This window comes from Lepisma saccharinum, chromosome 3, assembly GCF_977018435.1.
Source record: "Lepisma saccharinum chromosome 3, izLepSacc3.1, whole genome shotgun sequence".
Classification (NCBI taxonomy): domain Eukaryota; kingdom Metazoa; phylum Arthropoda; class Insecta; order Zygentoma; family Lepismatidae; genus Lepisma; species Lepisma saccharinum.
The window spans coordinates 122,135,906-122,159,988 of NC_139231.1; the positions used below are offsets into that span (position 1 = coordinate 122,135,906).

The 24,083-nt window shown below is 40.4% G+C and overlaps 1 protein-coding gene across 4 annotated transcripts in view; it reads left to right on the top strand.

Annotated features, from left to right (window-relative positions):
* Nucleotides 1-24,083, top strand: part of Scgdelta (sarcoglycan delta) — an 810,958-nt gene that overhangs the window by 770,394 nt on the left and 16,481 nt on the right. For all 4 annotated transcript variants that reach the window (XM_083120140.1, XM_083120139.1, XM_083120141.1 and 1 more), the window contains 3 exons: nucleotides 2,217-2,406; nucleotides 11,265-11,384; nucleotides 20,084-20,156. In XM_083120140.1, coding sequence (XP_082976266.1) covers nucleotides 2,217-2,406; nucleotides 11,265-11,384; nucleotides 20,084-20,156 — 383 coding nt within the window. The remainder of the gene's footprint in view (nucleotides 1-2,216; nucleotides 2,407-11,264; nucleotides 11,385-20,083; nucleotides 20,157-24,083) is intronic.

A 24,083-nucleotide genomic window follows, 5' to 3' on the forward strand; every position in this document is an offset into this window, starting at 1 on the left:
CCTCCTTACACCCCTTGTGTATTTTATGTATTTACTTTATTTATCGGCTTTTGTACATGGCGAAGTTAAGGCTTTAATTAATGCCTTTTCTTACACTTAACAATTTGCTTACATCTGTTAACAAGTAAAAGACAGATAGAAAAAAATTAAAGAATACAACAAAACAATATATCGTTTATAAACGCAAACACAGGCACATGTTCCCCCTTTCACTTTTCATGCATTAAAAGTACGTCCTTCGTCGGGAGTTGATTGTCCCTTTATCTACCCCATGTACAGTCACTGACACTTCTGAGTTGTAATTATTCCATTGAAATTCAATGGCTGTGTTGCAACCCAAAAGTATCCGTGATTGTACCAGTACGCCCCTGCTCACAAGCAACCCGGATCCATTTCGGTCATTCAAATTGAAAACATCCCCTTTTCTACCGGCTACATGCACGGCTTTTTTATCGACACACAAATCGTCTGCTAGTAAAGAAATCGAAACAAAACAATTTTCTCATATCAAACATTTTCCAGTCTCCCCTGCAAGGGAACTTCGAGAGAGAGAGAGAGAGAAATAATGATGGAGAAAAGGTAGAAATTCCTCACAAGCATCTGCACGCCCCCCTTTTAGTTCCTTGTGTCGCCGAAAGATAGCGCGCAAGTGAGCGTCCCGAATGCCCCGCTTGCCACTGTAATGGAGTCATACGGCCAGGCGTGATCTGCTTATCTCAGTCTGTCACGCATTACCCGTGGAATCCCTTAGTCGAATTGCCCAGGGACTAGCGCTGGGTTCCATCTGATACCGGTATGCGGGGAGAGGAGGGGAGGTGGGGCCAGATACGGAACATGCTCCATGGTGCCATAACACAGCCAGCGAGACGTTGGTATTCCCTATTGCCGTGAGGTTACACCGACGGGGTTTTCGCTATTATTTCAAACGCGCCCCCTTTTACCCCCTTCTGGCTTGGAGGGTGTAATTAAGGAATTTATTTGCTCCTAATGTTGCCTACCTTGATCCTGAGAGTCGATGCGTAACTGCTTTGGAGTCACGTTCTGATAGGTGGGCATTAATTTTTGTTCTGGAAGTTTTGCACGAAGTTCTTAGGCAAAGATTAACGTACGAATAATCACGATTGTTTTGATGCTTTGTCTCATGATGCATTAGTCCATGCTTTGTGTTCCTACGCTCTGCCTCGGGATTCCGTGGCGGTGCATAGCGGTAGAGAAGGGGAGAAAGCGAGTGGTGGGAGCAAAGCAGTGCGCGCTGTTGCAAACTGTTGGTTGCAGTAGCCGCGTTTGCCTCTCCATGCACTCACGTCTCCTCTCGCGCATTTATTGGTCGAGTCCTACTTGCGCGGACTTATTTTCGTTCGTTTGCTCCAGAGATTCCCGAATAGCCTCGTCTAACGAGAAGAGGGGAGTGGAGAGTAGAATAAAAGAGAGATAAAGAGAAGAACGAAATGAAGAAGTGAAGAGTGCAGTGGAGTCGGAAATCGAAGACAGGAGAGGAGATAAGAGGAGTGGAGAAGAGTGGGATGGAGAAAAGATGCGAGAAAAGTAGGGAAGGCGATATGAGATAAAAGCAGAGGAGCAGGAGGGGAGAGAAGAAGGAGAAGAGAAGAACAGAAGGCACTGGAGACGAGAGGAGAGAAGAGGTAGTTGCAGAAAATATCGTCTCGGCGTCAAGAATTGATGCATTGGTCAAATTATCGACATGAAACATTCAATAACATTTTGAAATGTCTTGGAGAATATATTAGATCGGTGCAAAATGCCTTTTGGCTGAGTTCAGAGCAAGATAAAATCCTCCACGCAAGATCTTTGATTTTACCTGCGATTATATCACTAAAAACATGAATGTAATTTTAATATTTATAAGAATTATCCAATTTTTCTCCACTTCTCGGTTCGTTGAAATGGAGATTTTGTAATTTAATATGTCCCCTGCCCCATGCTTAATTCCAAACTGAATCATTCCGTTTCACACGGCGTGGACAATCAACACAATTGGATACGTCTAAAACTTACGAACATTTTCTGCCACCGGAGGGGTTTGCCTACCTCCATCATGTTGACAATCCTTAACGGTACTCACTCCCTACAAGCTTTCGCTCCTGAAAGCAGGTAGAAGGAGCGAAAGAGTTTTATTATTATTATGTATTAATGTCACTCATGCAAGGGTAGTTTCTAAAAAAGAGATTTGCATTGAAGTTTTTTTTTTCTTCCAGGAAGGAATGGGGCAGCTGAGGATCGTGGCTGGAGGCATCCAACTAAACGGCCAAGCGACGGTGCTAGACTCGCTAATTGCCTCTTCCATTCGTTCCCGGAAAGGACAGCCAATCACCATCGAGTCCTCGAGGAACTTCACCGTCAACACGAGGGACGATAAGGGCAGGGTCGTCAATCGAATGTTCCTAGGTACGTATACTGTAAGGCAATATGGCTTCCGAGGGAGTACGGATATCCAGTCTAATTCGCTGCACTTTTTGACTTTCTCTGCACCCACAAGTCTAGTTGGTTACATGGTGCAACACCATGATTTGGTGTCAAGTAGTGTATTTGGTGTCTGCACCGATTGCACTACGATCTGAAGCGGTGTAGTGTGTGATGTATGGCGAGTGTTAACGTATCAAATGGACGGTTAAATCAGCAGACAGGCATTTGGCGAATCTTCCTAATTTGAATACAGATAATCGTTTGCTTGGTGGAACGGAACGTCATTCCCTTGCAGCAACCCGACACCAGCGAACTAGGCGACGCTAATACAGTATGTACCAGTCTTATTCGTACGGAGGTAGTGCGAAAGTGAAATGATACAAGTACACCTCTGGAAAACAAAAATGAAAATAAATATTTTACTCAAATGATGTTCACAACAATGGTACATTGTTATCTTCACTCGCCTTCCTCCACATCCTGTGGTCAATATCTGATCCGAAAAGGTATATTTTGGTCTTTCTTATCGGAACAGATGAAATTGTTCCAGAACTCCTGGTTTTAGGCACAGGTTTTATTCCATTCGCTCATGATATCCGTCTCTGTACAATGCACGATGAACGGTTAAATTGCTCACTGCCTTTCCTGTTGCATTTTCCACCGTGAACTCAATTTCGGAACATTTAATTTTTAGATTAGCCTGAACTATTCTCACCCCGAAACGCTCCCTTCATCCGGTTAGCCTTTTTTGTCCTTACTTCTTCTTGCCTGATTTTTTGTTGAACCATCATATTTGAATTTATTTACTATATACTGAACAGTAGAATGAGATTTGTTCACTAATGACCCTATTTCCCTCACAGGATGTCCTTGAAGAGCAAGAATCACTATCACACCTTTAAGGTCGGAGCCGAGCTCCTTTCCCTTCCCCATTACGGACTGCCCACACTGACCGGGTGGTTGAACGTGCACTGCTAGCAATGGCAGAGTGCTACACAGACCTGCACCTGAATCTGTACTACGTACAAAAACGCAGTGTGCTGTACATGATGATGTGGCACGGTCACTACATAACAAGAAAGGTACAACATGAAACAACCTCAAACGATTTACAATACTCTCCCAGTACAATTACTGTATCTCACATTTTTTTGTACAAATTACCATTTCGAAGTCCTCCCTGAATATTGGACACGTTTCGTTACGATATTTCGCAAACTGACCACGTAATTTCGCAAACTGACCACGTACAGAGGAGTTTCATGCAATGTATACAGCCTGTACGAACAAGTATAGTACATACTGTATATGACCCTAGTCAAGCTTCTCTGGTGCTCAACTAATCTTGTTGTGAATACTTTATGGTAAAACAAGAAAGTTAAACATGAAATACATCACTAAAACTCACAAAACGTAACAACAAGCGCAATTGAAATGAAACAAGGGTTACATGAAGAAAAAAGCAGTCAACACACTATTTGCACTACAGATCCGAACAAAATATATTTTTTTAAAATGTGGGTTTGTTAATGAGTGATTAGTGACATCACCTGCTTGTGTGTTGTTTTTTTTATTCTGTGTGTTTTGTTTTACATGAAACCCGTGCTGAATTTCATGGTTAATACTTAGTTTGGGTGTGTTGTTGTTCTTTTACAACTATTGACATTGAAGATTTGCCTATTTGCTTGATTCTACACCCACATGTCCCTGGAAGTTTTATCAAGGCATTCTGCCACAAGTAAACTGTTGGTAACACTTTGTGTGTCAGAGTGGATTATTGTTCGTTGACAACGGATGAAAGCCCTGCGGAGACCAGGTCTTCTCACGAACCCGTGTGTGTGAATAGTAAGAGGTTTGTTCAAGGTTGTACGTCCGTTAATAACGATTAAAGATTTGGGCACCCAATAACGTTGCTCGCATCAGAGATGGGCTACGACAAGAATATTGTGATTGTGCTCTGGTTTGCTTATACCTTCAATATAAATATTTTACAGTTCATCAAAATTTTCAGGGTGATTTTGGAAAGAGAAGATTGTATTCATGACTTGTACACACCTTGTCATTTTCATACTCCTCACTTACACGAGCTCTCTCACCTTGTGACTTCTGTTTGCTTTCCTGACTGAGGAAAACCCTGAAATTAGGAGACGGTGTAACATTTCAGTAATTCCAGATAATATCGACAAATGAACTGGTGAACACACGGAAACATTATTCTAGCCGTTACCAAAACCTCCAGAAATGCTGGCATCTATGCATTGACGATGAAGGTGACTATTTAGGAGACAGGAACCATAGATTTTAATTCAATATTTTGTTATGTAATCCGGACATTAATTGAATATTCGCCTTGCCTGCTTGGTTGACTTTATATCGGCAAAAAGTTTCTAGACTCAAATCCCGTTAAGGGCATGAGATTTTCGCTGTGTTCCTTGGGTATAAATTTAGGGAAGCGCCATTAAATAGCGAAATATCAAGAAAGAAACAATCGTGAGTTATTTTTCGGTTTACATTGTAATTGTATATTTTCGTGGCACTGCTGTGTGTGTATACAGGATATAACATAAGTAATAGCGCAAACTGACACAGTTGAAAGTAAACGATAATAGAAGCAAAAAAGTCTCAGTGGGTCTGCAAACGAGCTGTTTTCGAGATAATTGCGAATGCGTGGTTACAAGCCGCCACTGACTTCACTGTTTGTAAACGTCGTCATAGTTAGTAAAATGTACTCTTCGTTGCTGTAAGGTTCCATTTTCACTACGCAGTACAGCGCAACTGACGTGACTGACTCCCACAGTACGATTAGACTGTGTACTGATTATATCCATCCTGTTTGATTACAACGCCACCTCTCGGAAATATTTTGTTTTGCAAACAAAGAGCAAACCTCGGAACGCGCAAGGAGTGAAGCACTCGGTGTTTACAAAATGCAATCAGTGACGGCTTCTAACCACACATTCGCACACATTATTAGCATTTTACCAACTAGGACGACGTTTACAAACAATTAAGTCAGTGGCGGCTTGTAACCACACATTCGCAATTATCTCGAAAATGGCTAGTTTGCAGACCCATGTTTACTGAGACTTTTTTGCTTCTATTATCGTGTATTTTCAACTGTGTAAGTTTGCGCTAATTATTATGATATACCCTGTACATACTGGGGTGGCTGAAAGTGATGATAAACTGTAAATTTATTTCTATAAGTCTGATTTGATGCTTTCTCTTATTAATTTTAGTTTGGCTTTATGTAATTTTGGACTGCAATTCGAAGCTAATAAGAACATTAAAAAGTATTAAAGTTTTAAAGATATCCTTACACAAGTAATTCTCGTTTTGAGGATCATTAGTTTCAATTAACTTAATGCCTTGATAAATTGTAATGAATGGAAATATTATAATAATTTCAAGTGTCAATAAACATATAAATATGGACAGTATGTTTACGACAATTTTCTGATTGATTCTGGTAGCTTTTCTGCCACTATTGGCTAATCGCAACTAGGATGATGATAAGATGAAACAGATGAAGGGATGAAAGACATGGACAAAATACTGCACAAGCCCCAGCTGATGGTAAGTTGACCTGTAGGAAGGCCAAGACGAAGACGGAGGGATAACGTTGAGATGGACCTAAAGGAAATTGGTAAGGATGGAAAACATTGGATGGATCTTGCTCAGGATAGGACAGATGGAAGGGTTGTGTTGCTGCAGCCATAAACCTTCTGGTTTAAGAAGGCTGGTGGAGAGTCAATTTGTTAGCCCCGCAGAGGATGATACTGGCTTCGAGTGCAGACGTCAGAGCCTCGCTAGTCTCCAAGGTGTAGTACAAGGTGTGCTGCAAGGAAGAGACGTTGAAATTTGGGTGTCTTCGGATGTGGTCACCCTTTACATCCCACGACAAATTTGTAAGTAACGAGAAGAAGTGCTAGGAAATAGAATTTGACGAAAAAGGAAGACAACCAAAACAAATAAGAGAAGCGAAGTAAATAAAGTCCCAAGGAGCCGAGATGAGTTCATCGCGGAAATAAATATTGCGGAAGGAACGGAGCAAGGACGGAGCGTGGATTGCCGAAAGTGAATCAACCACCTTGAAGAGATATTCATCCGGTGAAGAGAGAGGAATAACCCTGACACGTAGTTAATCTCGCAGTGCTTATAAACTCTTCGTTCCTCTTGCGTAGCGAGGAGAGAAATTGGCACACATTACCGAGAAAGCAGTCCAAATATATTTCCATTCCTGTTTCTGACGTGCGTGGAAGGGAAAAAAAGGGGAGGCAAGCTCGGATGGGGAAAGAGGGAGGGGTTCACGAGAAGGGCGATTTATTTTTTCGGTGTTCAGGGAAGAGGTTCAGAAGCTGTTGTTTCTGTTGCTCTCTTCGACATGTTCGGATACGTGAGGTTTGTGTTGTAGTAGAGATGGGATGACCTTTAATCCGGATATCTGATAATTGTCTATCCGGATTTCAAATATCCGGATATCGGATAATTGTCTATCCGGATTTAAAATATCCAGATATCGGATAATTGTCTATCCGGATTTCAAATATCCGGATATAGGATAATTGTCTATCCAGATCTCAAATATCCGGATTACGAATCATTTTCTGTCCGGATTTAAAATATCCGGATATCGGATATATTCTTTCTTATCCGGATATTCGAATTGTCAGGATTATTCCGATTATCCTAATTATCCAGATTATGTGGATATTCGGATTATCCGAAATGTCCAGATATCCGAATGTGCGCATTATCCCGACAGTTTTTTCGTTCATCCGTGTTACGGGCTATCCATATGTTATTATATTCGTCATGTTCGTATTTCACTGTACGGATTTTCTACAAATCATTCATCAAATCTGTACTATCTGAATATCCGACTTATCTAAATTATCCGGATATCCGAACTTTCAGGATATACGGATATCTGATCTTGAAATTCCGATATCCGTATTTTGTGGCCATCACTAGTTTGTAGTACACTGATTCTGAAAAGTTGGAGCCAGATGGCATATCTCTGCCCCAGGAAATGTGATATTAGTTGTATTTCTGTTATTTTACATTGCTTTCTGTCACTTTTGGCTAATCTCGACGATGAGGGTCAGTGAATATTAGATGAAAGGGCCATGTAGAAACGACCCAAGCCGGAACTCTAACACGGTACCTTCGTGGACGATATAGAAATTCGACAAGTTTAAGATTCCCTATCAGAAGCCAGTTTTGTAAATTCGCCTTTTCTATGCTAAATATTTAACTACCAGATCTACCCTCGAGGGCGCAGACAGGTGTGGCGAAAGTTTTGATTACAACTGGCCCTCCTCGAGTAACATCACAGATAATTCTTTGTCTGTGGTATCATCTACGTCACACAACGCAATTTATTATTGGAGTGCGTAGCTATACTGGTGACCGTATTCAGATAAACCAGAGATTGGTATGTAACGACCCTGCGTGGTAGCCACATTTAACGACCCTGCGAGGTCGCAATATTATATTTTGTTAAGAAGGTATGAATGAAGAATGCATGCTAAATGTTTAAATGTGTTAACGGATCCACCTCTACGGTTATTAGTTTCGCTTATTATTATTTGACCCTGCGTGGTTGCTGTATTCTGTAAACGCTAACGGATCCACCTCTACGTTTATTAGCTTCGACCCGCGTGGTTACTGTATTCGGTGAATGTTATCATTTATTGTCATTTATACTGTTCAATTCGTTGAAGAGTCCTGCGAGGCTCAATATCAATTGTATTGTCTGAATGCACACAGTTTTAGTTTATATTGACACGTGCAACTAGTGATTTTCCCACTAGTGTTTTCTTAATGTTACTTCTTGGATGTTTCTCAGTAAGAAGGTTGCAATATGTAAAAAAATGAGTTAGCTACGCGTACTTGTAGTTAAAATTTTCACCACCAATGCGCCACCGCAAGTATAAAGCCAGCGCAGCGAGGCCCGGAGTTCAGTTGGCTTTCAGGTCGGCTCACGATAAGATCTCTCTTACCAACGGACCTGGAAGAAGGATCACTCCGCTCTTGCGAGAGTCCAAGCATCCTAAGGAAGGAAGGAAGTTGCACTCCGCTCTTGCGAGAGGCCAAGCACCCAAGAGAAGCCGCACTCCGCTTTCCAGCGATAGAGGTCGAACTCTGCCTTTGGTAAGAACCCATTCCACTTTCGAGTGAGAGATACCCCACTCCGCTTATTGGCGAGAGAGAACAACTCCACTTTAGAGTGAGAGGACCCGCTCCGCTTGCTGCGAGAGGTTTCCTTCCCCTATCAACCTGCGGTAACCCGCCAGGGTAGTGTGGCGTTGGGTTTCCAGACAACCTACTCTCTCTTTCAGGGGAACCCGTGACGACTGAGGCGACCAGCCCTAAATAAAATTAGGTCCCCATACTGCCAATTGGCGCCTCACTGCGAGGAATGAATTGGATGTTCCCTGTTCCCCCCTTTTTCTTCGAGTCTAAAGGTGGTACAGGTAAAAGCACGTAAGGGATACAGGTAAAGACTAGTGTGCTAACGGACCTCTTTGTGTTTCTCATCGCATTTCCGAAAAAATGCATGAGAAGGCCCAGCAAATCCACCACGTAACGAACCGTAAAGTTCGTGGGATCTTACGAGTACCTAGAATGTTATCCAATTAATCAATGGGTGATGTAAGTTACTCATCATTCATCCTCTGATGAGAGCACTCGTCATTGGCATGACGAGTTAACGCTTGGCAATGCGAAAGGTACAAAATCACACTAAGGAACTAAACTGCAGAAAAGACAATGGTCACTCGTAGGGTTTTGTAAACCGTTGAACCTGAATCATGGCTAGGTGTTAGGATAATTACCTGTCTATGTGATGAATTAGGCTGAATAGAATATACGAAGTCCTCTGTTGGCTTCTCAGTTTGTCGACCAGAGCGTCGTCTCACTTCTGACCCACTGCTCTCCTGACCACTTCTCCCTTCTCAACTCCAATCCAAAAGTCAGTCCCCTCTCAGCTTGTCTCCCCTCTATATCACTAGGCCATCGAGCCCTTCCTCTATGCCGAATCGTGTTATTAATTGCCATCATGATTACATGCCTCAGAGGCTTGAGACAACTGAGAAAAACAAGTGAATGCCCTGGTCAACGTGAAGCATTCAGAGAGACTTAATAAAATAAACATATAATCTTAGGGATTGATACGTTATAATAAACTATATATATATATATATATATATATATATATATATATATATATATATATATATATATATAAACCTGGTTTAATCTTTCTTTACACCCAGCAAGCCCTGAGATATTTCTGAGTCTTTGTACTACGACTGAATCAGTTAGCACATATGGGTAAACGTTTGCCGACCACCCAACTGCAGTGTTTAGCATGTTGAACGCAGCCAGTACCAGTACTCCTGCGCAGTGGTGCTGAGCTCTGCGTGGGTGGACGTTGCAGGTAAAATTGCGGAAAAGTATATTTAACACTTTGTAACCCCGAGAACGTACTACATCCGCACAAACCAGGGTTCTACAGGGTGTAAGGGGTGAATCTTTCTGCAGGCACCCAAAAGAGAACCCCTCTACAACGTTGTACACCCTATACTGTGTTTTGCAGACTATCAAACCTCTGTTCTCACAGCCAGTATAATCCTCTATGGAGCTTTTGTTATATTCTGCTCGTGTGTGTATACCTTTTCATCAGTTTCCTTTTATCACCATTCATCTCCATCGACGCGATTAGCCAAAACTGGAATAAATGCTACGTTAAATAAACTGAATCAGTCAAACCAAAACCGAACGAACCAGAGTACATTGCATATCAGAACATTGCGGTAGAGACAAGGCTATCAACGACTAAACCTAACACAGGCTATTAACTATAAACATTCCTATAGATGTCCTGTTCAACTGTCCTCTATGAAACTTCATGATTTATTTTTGTATTATTTACAACACAAATTATTATTTACTTATGCATTTAGAAATTTCCAGATACAGTACAAATTACCATTCTGCACTCAAATCGTCAACAATAGAAAGAGCAAAAGAACACCAACGAAAATAACACAGAGGTAAAGATTAAAAAATTTAAACTAAAGTTGTCACTATTTAAGGTAAGAAGCACTTGTTCCGACTGAAGATCTTAAGACATACCCTGAGGAAAATATATCAACACTTGAGGAGAGGTCATAATGTTGGGTACAAAGTCTATAGAAGAGAGAACATTTTCGGTTTCCAGCCTACGTTTTTTCTTTGTAAAATAGTTTTTTTTTCGTGATGAGCGTATAGACACTCGAAAGTGGAAGTCATGAAGGAGTGTGTTGTGTCGAGTTCTGCGAGAGTTTAGTCGACTAAACGGACGAGGTAATGAAAACGAAGTTAATTTCAGAGAATAACTGTAATGGAGTTACATTTCAAAGTAACTGTAACGGAGTTACATTTCAAAGAATAAGTGTGACGGAGTTTCATTTCAAAGAATAAGTGTGACGGAGTTTCATTTTAAAGAATAAGTGTGACGGAGTTTCATTTCAAAGAATAAGTGTAACGGAGTTTCATTTCAAAGAATAACTTTGAGTTACTTTTTAAGGAAAGTAACTGTAATTTACTTACTTTTTTTAAAAAAAGTAACATTTCCAAGAATGCTTGTTACAGCACTACTTTCTCACTTCACTTGCACTCTGAATCAATCTTCCTCTACACATAGTCATTCTAGAGAAAGTAGAGAAGAATACAATGTTTGGAGTTAGTTAAACTTAACACAGCAATTGGGTTCTACCCTCCTCCATTTCTTTTGATGAATTTTTTATCCGAAAAGAACTTGTTTTTAATTCCTCCCTTTTTTCGAATTTCAGGAAACGATCGTCTGGAATGCCTAGCGCGAGGGATTCGAATAACAGACCACAGCGGGACTGTCCTCTTCTCTGCTGATGAACGTGAAGTAGTCGTGGGTGCTGACCAGCTGAGGGTGACAGGTAAGTTAATAAGCAAGGGGGAAGTTGACAATGTTCACTTTACTGTTACCTTTCCATACAAAATTTAGTTCATGCTTGCTATTTCCATACAGAACTATAGGCATAATTTCTGTTTAGTATATTTTAACCTTTAGATTAATTGAGGAAATTAAAAGCAGACTTATTTCAAGGAATGCATTCTACTTTTCTATTTATAACTGTATAAAATATTCTAAAAGTTAAGAATTTTGATTGCCCTAACTTTTACGATGCTGTGCAATATTAAAATCTATACATGAACACGTGGTAGATTTTGAACACATCTAGCATTTTACAGTTAATTACAAGTTGCCTGATCACCTGACATTTGGTGATTGGTTCAGTTGGTTGTTTGAAAGTTGCTCTCGTTTTGCTCGTCCCTTGTCTGGAACTTCCAACTTGTGATCTTCCGTTATCCATCCCAAGACGTTCTCTGTTGCGTTGGGCCTTTTCACTTAATGTTTCAGCCTACTTTACTGCCTCTTCAGGCTAATAGGGGCGATAGTACAGGGTGTCCCACGAACGGCGCAACTGGGAATTAAGAGTGGCGTTACTTTGTATCCGAAACCTGTACATACATAAGTCATACACCAAATGTTAGCCCTGTCCAAGTAGATATTTTTAAACATAGAAACAACAAACAGGGTGCAGTGTTGTTCATGCAGTGTTGCCAAATGTAAATGAAAGTGTAAATTTATTTTTCCACAAAGCATGGAAAATTGCATGTCAAACATTCGTACGGAAATTTGGACGTCAATTCCCACCTTGGGTAGGTGGACTATTTCGCCATCTATAGTTCAGAGAAGAAAACCGATCGTTTTCGCGTACAGCCAATCCTGAAATGCCTCGTAAAGGCGTACCGGTCCAAATGGGTGTTTTAAAAACATTATGAGGTACAGTGGCAACACTGGTGATGTTTGAAGGCAACAAAAAGTGTGTTTGGTGATGGTCTATGACATGGAAATACTGGAAACAGGAAAAAAAGAAAATGAAAATTATGGTGAAAAAAGTGTTACTTACCTACTCCTGGCAAGCATGCAATGCGATAAGAGCGCCCACCGAACGAGAACAAAAGAATCAGTTAGTTGTGTACTCAGAACTGTTTGAGCCGTGCATTTCGCATTGTTCGTAGGGGAAGATTAGAATTGTTCTGTGAAATGAAGTACTCTTTGGAAGAGAGGGTGTTCATTGTGGAACATTATTTTTGTTCAAAATCGTACGCTAGTGTAAAAACTGTTTCGCGAGAAATATCCGAATAACAGTGTTCCAGAAAATTCGACAATATATCGACTTGTTTCCAGATTTCGTGAAACAGGATCAGTTAATGACAAACCCTACCAGAGACAACCACCAGTTTTGACACAAGGTGTGCTGCAGAATGTGGAGCAGAGAATATCACAATCTCCCAGGAAATCTGTTCGTAAACTTGCTGCACAGTCAGGTGTATCAAAAACAACAACTAACCGAGCGTTAAAACAATTGCACCTACGTGCATATAAGGTACAGGCTGTGCAAGAACTGAAGGAAGCAGACAAAGGTGCACGTGTAAGATACTGCTAGTGGTTTAGAAATTTTATTAGAGACAATGGTGTGAATATTTTGGATAAGGTTTTTTTCACGGATGAAGCATGGTTTCACTTAAATGGATATGTCAACAGTCAAAATTCTCGACACTGGTCAAGTAACAATCCCCATTTGTTACATGAACAATCACTTCATCCACAAAAGATCGGTGTGTGGTGCGCGATTTCGCGGAGAAAAATAATCGGTCCATTCTTTTTCAACACAACAGTTGACGGAATAGTTTATCGTGACCTTATCACACAGTTTATTTCTCTGTTGGAACGTGATGAACGTGATTGTTGGTTTCAACAAGACTCCGCAACATGTCACACGTCTAATGAAACTTTAGGCATGTTGGCAGCGTTTTTTGGCGATCACATTATAAGCAAAAACTTATGGCCCAGTCGCTCCCCGGATCTGACGTCTCCAGATTTTTTTTGTTGCCTTCAAAGATCAACAGTGTTGCCACTGTACCTCATAATTTTTTTAAAACACCCATTTGGACCGGTACGCCTTTACGAGGCATTTCAGGATTGGCTGTACGCGAAAACGATCGGTTTTCTTCTCTGAACTATAGATGGCGAAATAGTCCACCTACCCAAGGTGGGAATTGACGTCCAAATTTCCGTACGAATGTTTGACATGCAATTTTCCATGCTTTGTGGAAAAATAAATTTACACTTTCACTTACATTTGGCAACACTGCATGAACAACACTGCACCCTGTTTGTTGTTTCTATGTTTAAAAATATCTACTTGGACAGGGCTAACATTTGGTGTATGACTTATGTATGTACAGGTTTCGGTTACAAAGTAACGCCACTCTTAATTCCCAGTTGCGCCGTTCGTGGGACACCCTGTACTATCGCCCCTATTAGCCTGAGGAGGCAGTAAAGTAGGCTGAAACATTAAGTGAAAAGGCCCAACGCAACAGAGAACGTCTTGGGATGGATAACGGAAGATCACAAGTTGGCAGTTCCAGACAAGGGACGAGCAAAACGAGAGCAACTTTCAAACAACGAACTGAACCAATCACCAAATGTCAGGTGATCAGGCAACTTGTAATTATCTGTAAAATGTTAGATGTATTAGCTAATGATGGTTAAATGAAATTGATGGAGAGATACACACTCAGACCAGGACTCGAACGTCAGAGCATTCCGTGGAGAGGTTGTGATTTGACCACACACTGTCCCTCAAATATCGTCGACACAACTTTTATACTTCAGAACAGATGCATACACCAAAAGCCTAGTAGTGAATGGGTTCAGGGTTCGTTTTCAGGTTGAGGCACATTGCACTGTCACTTTCAGCGGTTCTACTCATACCATTGTAGAGAACATTTTAAAATGAAAAACTCCTCTAGCAGCAGCTTATTCGCAAGTTTCTCAGCAATCTGCCCATGTTACATCAACAAAATATAGAGTATATTGATAATAAATATTGCATTATTTAGACATTCAAAGACTCTTATTTTGGAAATTGAGTTGTACGTTAGCTAATCTCAAACAAAATTAGTACTTCGCGGTAATATGTGTAACTTCACGTTTGGTAAATCAGCATTTATACCCGATGGACCGATATACCGCGTGAGGCACCTAAAAGTACCACCTGAAATAGCGAAGAAACCAGAAACAGTAGCGATGTGAGGTTTGCGGGAAACAATAATATCAAATGGGGCTCGTAAATCGGAGGTATGGCGTGGGTCGAAAAATATCGACAAATGGGGCATCTGGAGCAAAGTCATATATTTTTTTAAATGGAACGATATACAATAACATGCATAATATAAAAGAGCACACGCAGAGAAACACAACGCCGTTGGTCACATGCATCTACTGCACATAGGAACAAAGATATGGCCATGTGAAAATATGTAAACAAACTAACAAGTGGCCCACTTGACCGTCAGTACCACGGCATGTACAAGTATGAGATGTCGGAAGCCATTGGACAAGATGAAGACAGAACGTGTTAAAGGAAGAAAAAATACAGTAGACATCGTCAGCACCATGTATTTGACAGTGTTACAGCATAATGAAAATGACCATGACAGTATGTCGAAGAACCAATGCGTAAGAAGCGAAAACCTGTCAAAGTGTGTGTTCAAATTGGTGGCCGTCAGCTGCGATACAGGCAACGAGGCGCCCACGCAAAGATCGTTGCACAGAATGTAGCATCTCGTAGGGAATGTCCCTACAGGCCGCAGTAATGCGGTGTTGCATATCCTCTGGAGTTGTTGGCACATCCCTGTAGACAATGTCCTGCAGCTTTCCCCACAGGAAAAAGTCTAACTGTGTCAAATCTGGGGAACGAGCCGGCCATTTGACAGGCCCTCAACATCCAATCCAACGATTTTGAAATGTATTTTCCACACATGCTGTAGCGCGTCTTGCACTGTGAGCTGGGCACCCGTCATGTTGGTACCACATTTCCCTCCTTGTCTGAAGTGGTATGTCCTCCAATAGTACAGGCAGTTCATGTTGTAAAAACTGTATGTATCGGTCAGCATTCAGTGTCCCTCGTATAAAAAAAGGGCCAATGAGATGTTCACCCACTATACCACACCACACGTTCACACTCCATGGGCGCTGGCGTTCCACTTGGCGAAGCCAATGTGGATTTGTCACCGACCAATAGTACATGTTCCTTAGGTTGACATTTCCATGATTGGTAAAAGTTGCCTCGTCAATGAAGAGGATACGTAACAAATCGGGTGTGTCGTGTCGTAACATCCATGTGCAAAACCGAACACGGTCCACAAAATCATTCCCGTGAAGTTCCTGATGGAGGGAGATATGATATGGGTGAAACTTGTGTGTGTGCAGAATGCGCAATACACTTCGCTGACTCATCCCAGCATCCCTGGCAATTTCACGGGAGCTAACGTGCGGATTCACAGCAACAGCGGCGAGAACATTTGTTGCACCTGCCTCACATGTAGTTGGCTTGTTCCGCACACGTGCTCGTGGTGTTACACTTCCGGTGTCTCTTAATTTAATAAATAACTTACCAAACAGACGTCGAGATGGCTGTCGTCTGTCCGGATATCTCTCTGCGTACACACGGTAGGCTTCTGAGGCATTTTTTCGGCATTCCCCATAAATCAGGATCATGTCCGCTTTTTCTATGTTTCTGAACACCATAATCTTCGCTCTTACCACTACGACTGCTTGCTATGAACTAACACGATCTCGTGGACCTGCTATCAAAACTTGCTCTGCGTAAAGGCAGTTAGTTCTGTCAGGCACCTGAGAAGTCTTACATGCCGTGGTACTGACGGTCAAGTGGGCCACTTGTTAGTTTGTTTACATATTTTCACATGGCCATATCTTCGTTCCTATGTGCAGTAGATGCATGAGACCAACGGCGTTGTGTTTCTCTGCGTGTGCTCTTTTATATTATGCATGTTATTGTATATCGTTCCATTTAAAAATATATGACTTTGCTCCAGATGCCCCATTTGTCGATATTTTTCGACCCACCCCATACCTCCGATTTACGACCCCATTTGATATTATTGTTTCCCGCAAACCTCACATCGCTACTGTTTCTGGTTTCTTCGCTATTTCAGGTGGTACTTTTAGGTGCCTCACGCGGTATATTGTAATTAGTCAGGGTGGTATTTGAAGGGGAAGAGAGGAATTCTTCTTTTCGTTTCTGCAACCCCTTCTCTGGTTGCTAATATTTGGCTCTTTAGGGAGAAACATATGAGATTTATATACTTTCAAGAGTGGCTACTGTAACTCCAACCCCCTCCTCCCATTGGAAAATTTTCAAATACTATTCTACTTTCAATCGCGTTACAACCAATATATTGAATGGCATTACCATATAACATACTATGAAATATCCAAGAACACCAAAAATTCAGTTCTCATCAAAGTATTCCTTCTTTCACCTGGGTTAACAAAAAAATCGCAATGATTGTTTTGTTTAAGATCCTGTAAGACGAATAAAACATTCTTAGAATGTCTGGGACAAGTGTATGAGCTCTTCCTTGTGCCAGTTTTTTTTACAACTTCTGCTCCTCTCCTTCCGACCTCTGGCAACACCTCTTGCAGAGAAGTGTGGCCGCCGGCAGGGAAATTTCCCTTCTGCAAGGAAAATCGGACCGAATTTTAAGCGAAAAGCAAAAATCGATGAAAAATACCACAATTTCAGGGAAATTTTCAGAGTTCCATATCCACATTATTCTATTTTATTGTTATTATTATTTTCTGCTACTCCTTTTGTCTTCTCTCTTGAGTATATCTCTATTTATATTTCTGTTAAGTTTATTGTCCGTCGGTTTTCTGTACCTTCGGATAATACTAACGATGAAGATTGACGATTTAGTGGATTTCTCGCCAGGATTCAAACCTGGGATATCTGGCCAGAAAGCGATGAAGCTGACATGTATGTGCAAAATTTGTTTAGCCTTTTTATTCATTCGAACATGGACCAACGGAAGTATTACCAACACTAATACAATAATAATTACTATTGCTACTACTGCTGCTACTAATTTTATTATTATTATGTGATTTGTTTATGTGAAGGGAAAAATTGGTCCAAAAGGGAAACTTTGCCCCTTGCAGAGTCACGAAGAAGCTGTTGACGAGCGTCTGTTTATGATGTTGCCCGTCGAGGTGATATTTGGGGGCTTAAGAAATGGCGGGTAAAGGCTCCCGCAACGTAGTATTTTAGGGTTCTTACGTACCGGACGGGTCCATGTCTCAATCAATCAGTTCCCCCACTCCCTCTCCCCCGGGGGACACGATTACGGTCTGCCGGATGAAGGCAGTTAATGCGGTTAATGTTCCGGAAAATGCCCCATCCTGCTTCCTTTAGCTCCGCCATCATCGCGCTTGTTAAAGGGTGACTTTATTCGGATGCTCCATGTCCCTCGGTTTATTGGCGACCCCTGATTTCAGTCGGGGAACCAGATGAGTTAAGTGTCTTAGCTTTGTCGGTAATCTTGTTAATGAAAGAATGTGCTGAGTTACCCGATATTTATTCCTCGCCTGAAACAATGAACTTTTGGCGCAAGTTTGTCTTTGCTGGCAGAGGAAAGCTGGCTTGATTTAAAATTCACTTTAGCACAAATAGGTTAATTGACGGCAGACCTTTCAGTTTCAAAGTTTTAAAATGAGATCGCAAGCTGTGAAACTTTACACTTCTGGCAATAAAACCTTGGACACCTTTGTTAAAAGGTTGCAACATTAACCGTCATGCTGTCTATGTAGTTTAGTGCTTTCATGCTTAAGTCATGCTTCATTTATTTTGATCCTCTTAACCCCTTTTGCAACATTTGGAACGGAGTAAACATTTTGGGAGACGATTTCCTTTCCTACATGAATCAATTTTTCGAGGAAACGTTTAGTGTTGTTTCTTTCTGGTTAAAGGAGTCACAACAGTGGTAAAGGTAACGTTCCTCCCTGTGCACAGGACACTTCCATGAAGGCACTTGGTTCCACACATTCTCGATCTCGGTGCAAGTGTTGTCTTTGCTGCTCAGGAGTATCCTCAGGTGCAGTAACGGACATTTCTGTGTTGTAATGGTCCCATTGACTTTCAATACTATCGTTAACATGCGCCTCCAGATGACGAAAGAGGCACTGAATCTCACTTGAGTCTAGAAATGGGGAAACCACTTGTATCCTTAAAGGCTAAGGAAAAAAAACCTACAAATAAGTCTGATTGGAGGCTTCTTCACTACAAAGATAGGGTACTGTGGGCTAAAAACTCGCAATGGAAAACTGAACTGATTCAAAGAAAACCGCATTAATAATTGGAATAAGAGGGAAAGAGCTGGAATGAAGTAAAAATGATGGACGTTAATAGGACCAGACGGCAGCGCTTGTAGATGCCTACGTTCCACAAGGGACAACACGAAGTGCGTCAAGTCAAGTAGGTGCCCATCAAAGTCACAGTTTATTCCCGCCCCTTTCATCTATAATTCATAAACACATCAGTCCATGCTCAAAAGGCGCTGCACCTTCTCTATATACTCGAAACCTGTTTTCTGCCAAGATGAAAGCACTTCCTCTCATTTGATGACCACGATATGTTGTAGTGTGTGTGCCAGATCGAAGCAAAGTTTCCCTGGCAGAAAAAGGAGAAAAGGTCCAATAAAAAATAAGTACATTTTTCTGGGAAAGTAATAATAAAGTTTAATGTTTCAAAACAGGAATTGTGAGAAAGATCCTTCGTCAATCCTCAGGTAAAGTTTGAATTTCTGTGCACCGATTGTGGAGATAAATCATGAACAAAGTCTTCATAAGATTGATACAGGAATGTAGAAAAGCATTTTATCTTAGAGAAGTATTTAAGACTGCCTTAACAGAAACGTGCCCCTGATATCTCACATCAAGAGAAACTAACACAAATTTTCTCGCTGTAGTCGGACGCTCTACCGACTGCGCCACTGTGAATCGTTGGCTCAGGTTAATTAGCAGAGTGATATCTGAAGGGGAGATGATCATCTCAAGAATAGTTACTGGAATCCACCTCCCACACACACACACTGATAAATGAATTAGTATTGAACATTAATGAAAATTTTCATTCTAAGGATTGTATCTGTGTACATCTTTGTCAGTGAATTCTCTCGATGGATTCCATTACTTCACAATCCCATTTAACTTCAGCTGAATTATGAATGAGATTGCCAAAAAAGACGGTTATTTTACCACAGACGTTTCAGCATTGGTCACGAAGCTTTTATCACGTTTATTGTTCAATAATGGGCTTTCAGACACAAAGGCAGCAACACTTTGCACAGTTTTCTTTCAACAATCAATTTAACAAAGCCATAATATATAGAGCACCGTTAAACAGATCAAATTTTAAATAAAATAACTGTTAAAAAGTCCCAAACTGTAATATATGGTATTATCAACTTTAATTCTGCTTTTTGAAAGCTGTCAGACCAAAGTAACTGGGGTGGTGTGTGTTTTGGGGGGATATTGTTCCTGTAATTTTTTCTTCAACTAACAAGATTCATATTAAAGTATCAAAAATATCAGTGTAGATTTCATGTTTATATCAGTTTTCACATTAAAAGGTTAATATGTAATAATACTGTAATATTCGTTTACCTCATACAATGCATTCATTCTTCTTTCTTTTGACAGGGGTTGGAGGTGCAGTTTTCGACGGTACTGTCCAGACGCCTTTGGTTAGAGCAGATTCAGGAGATGAACTCAGGTGAGATACACACGCACACAAACACGGTGTGTGTATGTATGCGTGTGTGTGTGTGTGTGTTACTAATAAACTAAATTAGTGAAAAATGTAGCATGGAAGAATGGTTTGAAAATATAAGTGTTGAAAAGTAATGTTTTCTTTCGGGGCAGAAACTTAGTTTAATGTAAACATGTAACCAAATTATGTTAACTTATTCTACACTGCTCAAAAGAACATATAAATGTCGTTGCAATTATGAATCTGTCCGTGTTGCATACAGGGTAGAAAATTAAGTTTTTCTATGGCCCATAGCGAACATCCGATACCGCGTGAGGGAGACAAAGTTGCTAACTACCACTGATCGAAGCTGGTTGCCACATCGTATCGTGTCCCTTGCCACCAGAATGGCACCATTCCGGGTGGATTTACCTTTAAATTGTCCAGCTCCCTTCACCTTGATAGATAACGGGACGTCTAATTATTGGACATGCCTCGTATAAAAAATCCCCTGGTCGCCAGAACGACAAGGATCGTTCAAAGTAGCCATGAATTCAAGATTCCTGTTTTTTTCTGTGGTTTTTTCAATCAGGGAAACCACATGGCAACGCGAGAGAGAGATGCAGTGGACGTAACTCATGTTCAACTTCTTTTTTCTTTGCGTACTAATCGCCTAGCCTGCAATATCAAGGATGGCGAAAAAAATAAGGGAAGAGAACAAAATGCAATCTGTTCCCCTTCGCTGAAACCACTTATTAAAATCTGGCCGACCATGGGAATGAGGCAATGCGTCTTTTTTATGATGCAAAAACCGAGACGAGCCTCGTATCCTTGGTAATGCTCATCTTTCCAAAGAATTCCGGTTAAGGGTGGTACGGCTGGGAGGGATTAAGGTAATAGCTCCTTGGACTGATATGGGTGTCGGTTCGACCACCTCGGCACTCTCACCCATTCTCCGAAAAGAAGACCGTGATCTCATTCTGGTCCTTTTTAAAGGAATTGCCTTAGCACGTCCGAACCCATTTCCTATTAGCTTGGTTGATGGTAGCGTGTGCGATTCACGAATCGGGTCAGGCACTGTCTAGAAGATGATCAAGGTTTGAGACTAGACACTTTGTCTCGTTCTCGAATTTTAAGTTTTCTTATTGCAAGTACCTTCTCTGTTATATTTTGCCCAATAGGGACTATGGCTCTGCGATACTTCGATATATCGACATAGAGGCAATATTGTAAAATTGTCGACCTCTATATAGGGTCAATCCATATGAAGTCATACAACATGGTTGCTTGACCATTTTGAAAAAAGTTTATTTTTTGTGTGGTGTGAGCCTCATATGTTGACAGTTCAGAACCACTGTTATTTTATTTTTACTATCACCGATTTGAAGATGGCGGGCATTTTTTTATCATGGCGCGCGTCATTTTCTCCATTCGTAAGCATCAGCGGTAACTTTTTTATCTCAGCTCTGGTAAGTCCTACAACAATGAGACAAAATCTGTGATGTTAAGCATATTATAAACTACAATTATATTTGTGTGTATTTTTCTAAATATTATTCCTTCATAATAAATTTTAAGGTCAAAATTGTGTATTTTAATCCCTCAAAACGAAATTTTTAGACAATTTTTTTGGGGGAAAGGCAGTATGTTTGACACTTGAATTTTTTTGTGCAAGTACCTGTATACCAATAGTGTGTGCCAAATTATTTGAAGCTTGAGACTTTAATCCTTTTTTTCTACAGGGTGATAAACATGTACTTTTTGTTAAAAAATCCAAGTTCAGGGTTAAATATCTCTGGTGGACAGTTGTTTAAAAATCTGAAATTTTTACACAATACAGTACTCCATGATAAGTAACTTCAGTAAAAATGTAGAGTTTTAGATTCAATTGGTTTAAGAGATACAAAACTCGTGAAAAATTCAATATTTTCCATTAAATATGGTATGCCTAATTTAATTTATTATTAACATTTTGTGTTAAAATTTGGCAAACTGTAATTATGAATGTCAATGAACAACATTACAATCCTGAAATGGATCTGCAATAAAGTATATATACGAGGCCGTGCCGAAAACTAAAGCTTCCTATGTTTTTATCTTCTTTGCTACCTTGTAAACACATTTTGGATTTTGAGCAACCATACATTGCACTTATAAGACTTTCCCGCTTCTCCATTGAAGGTTTCAAACTTCTATCGCCAGGGGGTGCTGAACTATTGCTAGGAAAATGACAGCATGTAACCATGCAATGTTGGAGAAGCGCCTGAAGTAACGTGCAGTGATCGATTTCCTAACCGCAGAAAATGTGCTACAAATTGACATTCATCTGAGACTGAAGACATTTTATGGGGATGAATGTGTAGACATCAGTACTGTGCGATCTTGGGCTTTTCATGCTCGTAAAAAATACCTAGCTGAACACGATTCCGATGACCTCCATCAGTTGCAGTTCGCGGCCTTCCACTCCATTCTCTCACATACGCTGAGAATTCTTCAGCTTGGGTTTTCTTTATGAGCATGAATAGCCCAAGATCGCACTGTACTCATGTCCACGCATTCATCCCCATAAAATGCATTTAGTCTCAGATGAATGTCAATTTGTAGCACATTTTCTGCGGTTAGGAAATCGATCACTGCACGTTACTTCAGGCGCTTCACCAACATTGCATGGTTACATGCTGTCATTTTCCTAGCAATAGTTCAGCACCCCCTGGCGATAGAAGTTTGAAACCTTCAATGGAGAAGCGGGAAAGTCTTATAAGTGCAATGTATGGTTGCTCAAAATCCAAAATGTGTTTACAAGGTAGCAAAGAAGATAAAAACATAGGAAGCTTTAGTTTTCGGCACGGCCTCGTATATATACTTTATTGCAGATCCATTTCAGGATTGTAATGTTGTTCATTGACATTCATAATTACAGTTTGCCAAATTTTAACACAAAATGTTAATAATAAATTAAATTAGGCATACCATATTTAATGGAAAATATTGAATTTTTCACGAGTTTTGTATCTCTTAAACCAATTGAATCTAAAACTCTACATTTTTACTGAAGTTACTTATCATGGAGTACTGTATTGTGTAAAAATTTCAGATTTTTAAACAACTGCCCACCAGAGATATTTAACCCTGAACTTGGATTTTTTAACAAAAAGTACATGTTTATCACCCTGTAGAAAAAAAGGATTAAAGTCTCAAGCTTCAAATAATTTTGACACACACTATTGGTATACAGGTACTTGCACAAAAAAATTCAAGTGTAAAACAAACTGCCTTCCCCCCAAAAAAATGTCCAAAAATGTCATTTTGAGCAATTAAAATACACAATTTTGACCTTAAAATTTATTATGAAGGAATAATATTTAGAAAAATACACACAAATATAATTGTAGCCTATAATATGCTTAACATCACAGATTTTGTCTCATTGTTGTAGGACTTACCAGAGCTGAGATAAAAAAGTTACCGCTGATGCTTACGAATGGAGAAAATGACGCGCGCCGTGATAAAAAAATGCCCGCCATCTTCAAATCGGTGATAGTAAAAATAAAATAACAGTGGTTCTGAACTGTCAACATATGAGGCTCACACCACACAAAAAATAAACTTTTTTCAAAATGGTCAAGCAACCATGTTGTATGACTTCATATGCTAATACCGACGTCCATATCATCAAATTTACTGTTGCCCCAACTCTGTGGCGGAGTGGTCAGCACAGCGCGCTACAACACCATTGGTCCCGGGTTCGAATCCCGGTCTAAGCATGTGTGTTCCTTCTTCAATTACATCATATCGTCACTCATCCTGCCTCGTCTGCCAAAAGTGGCAGAAAAGCGAAGTAAAATTAACCCAATCAATGATTTCAATAAGGATTTGTAGAAGTTAGGATGAGACACATTAATTGAAACATGGATTGTTAATGAAAATTGTTTACAAGCCCAAGGACTAGAC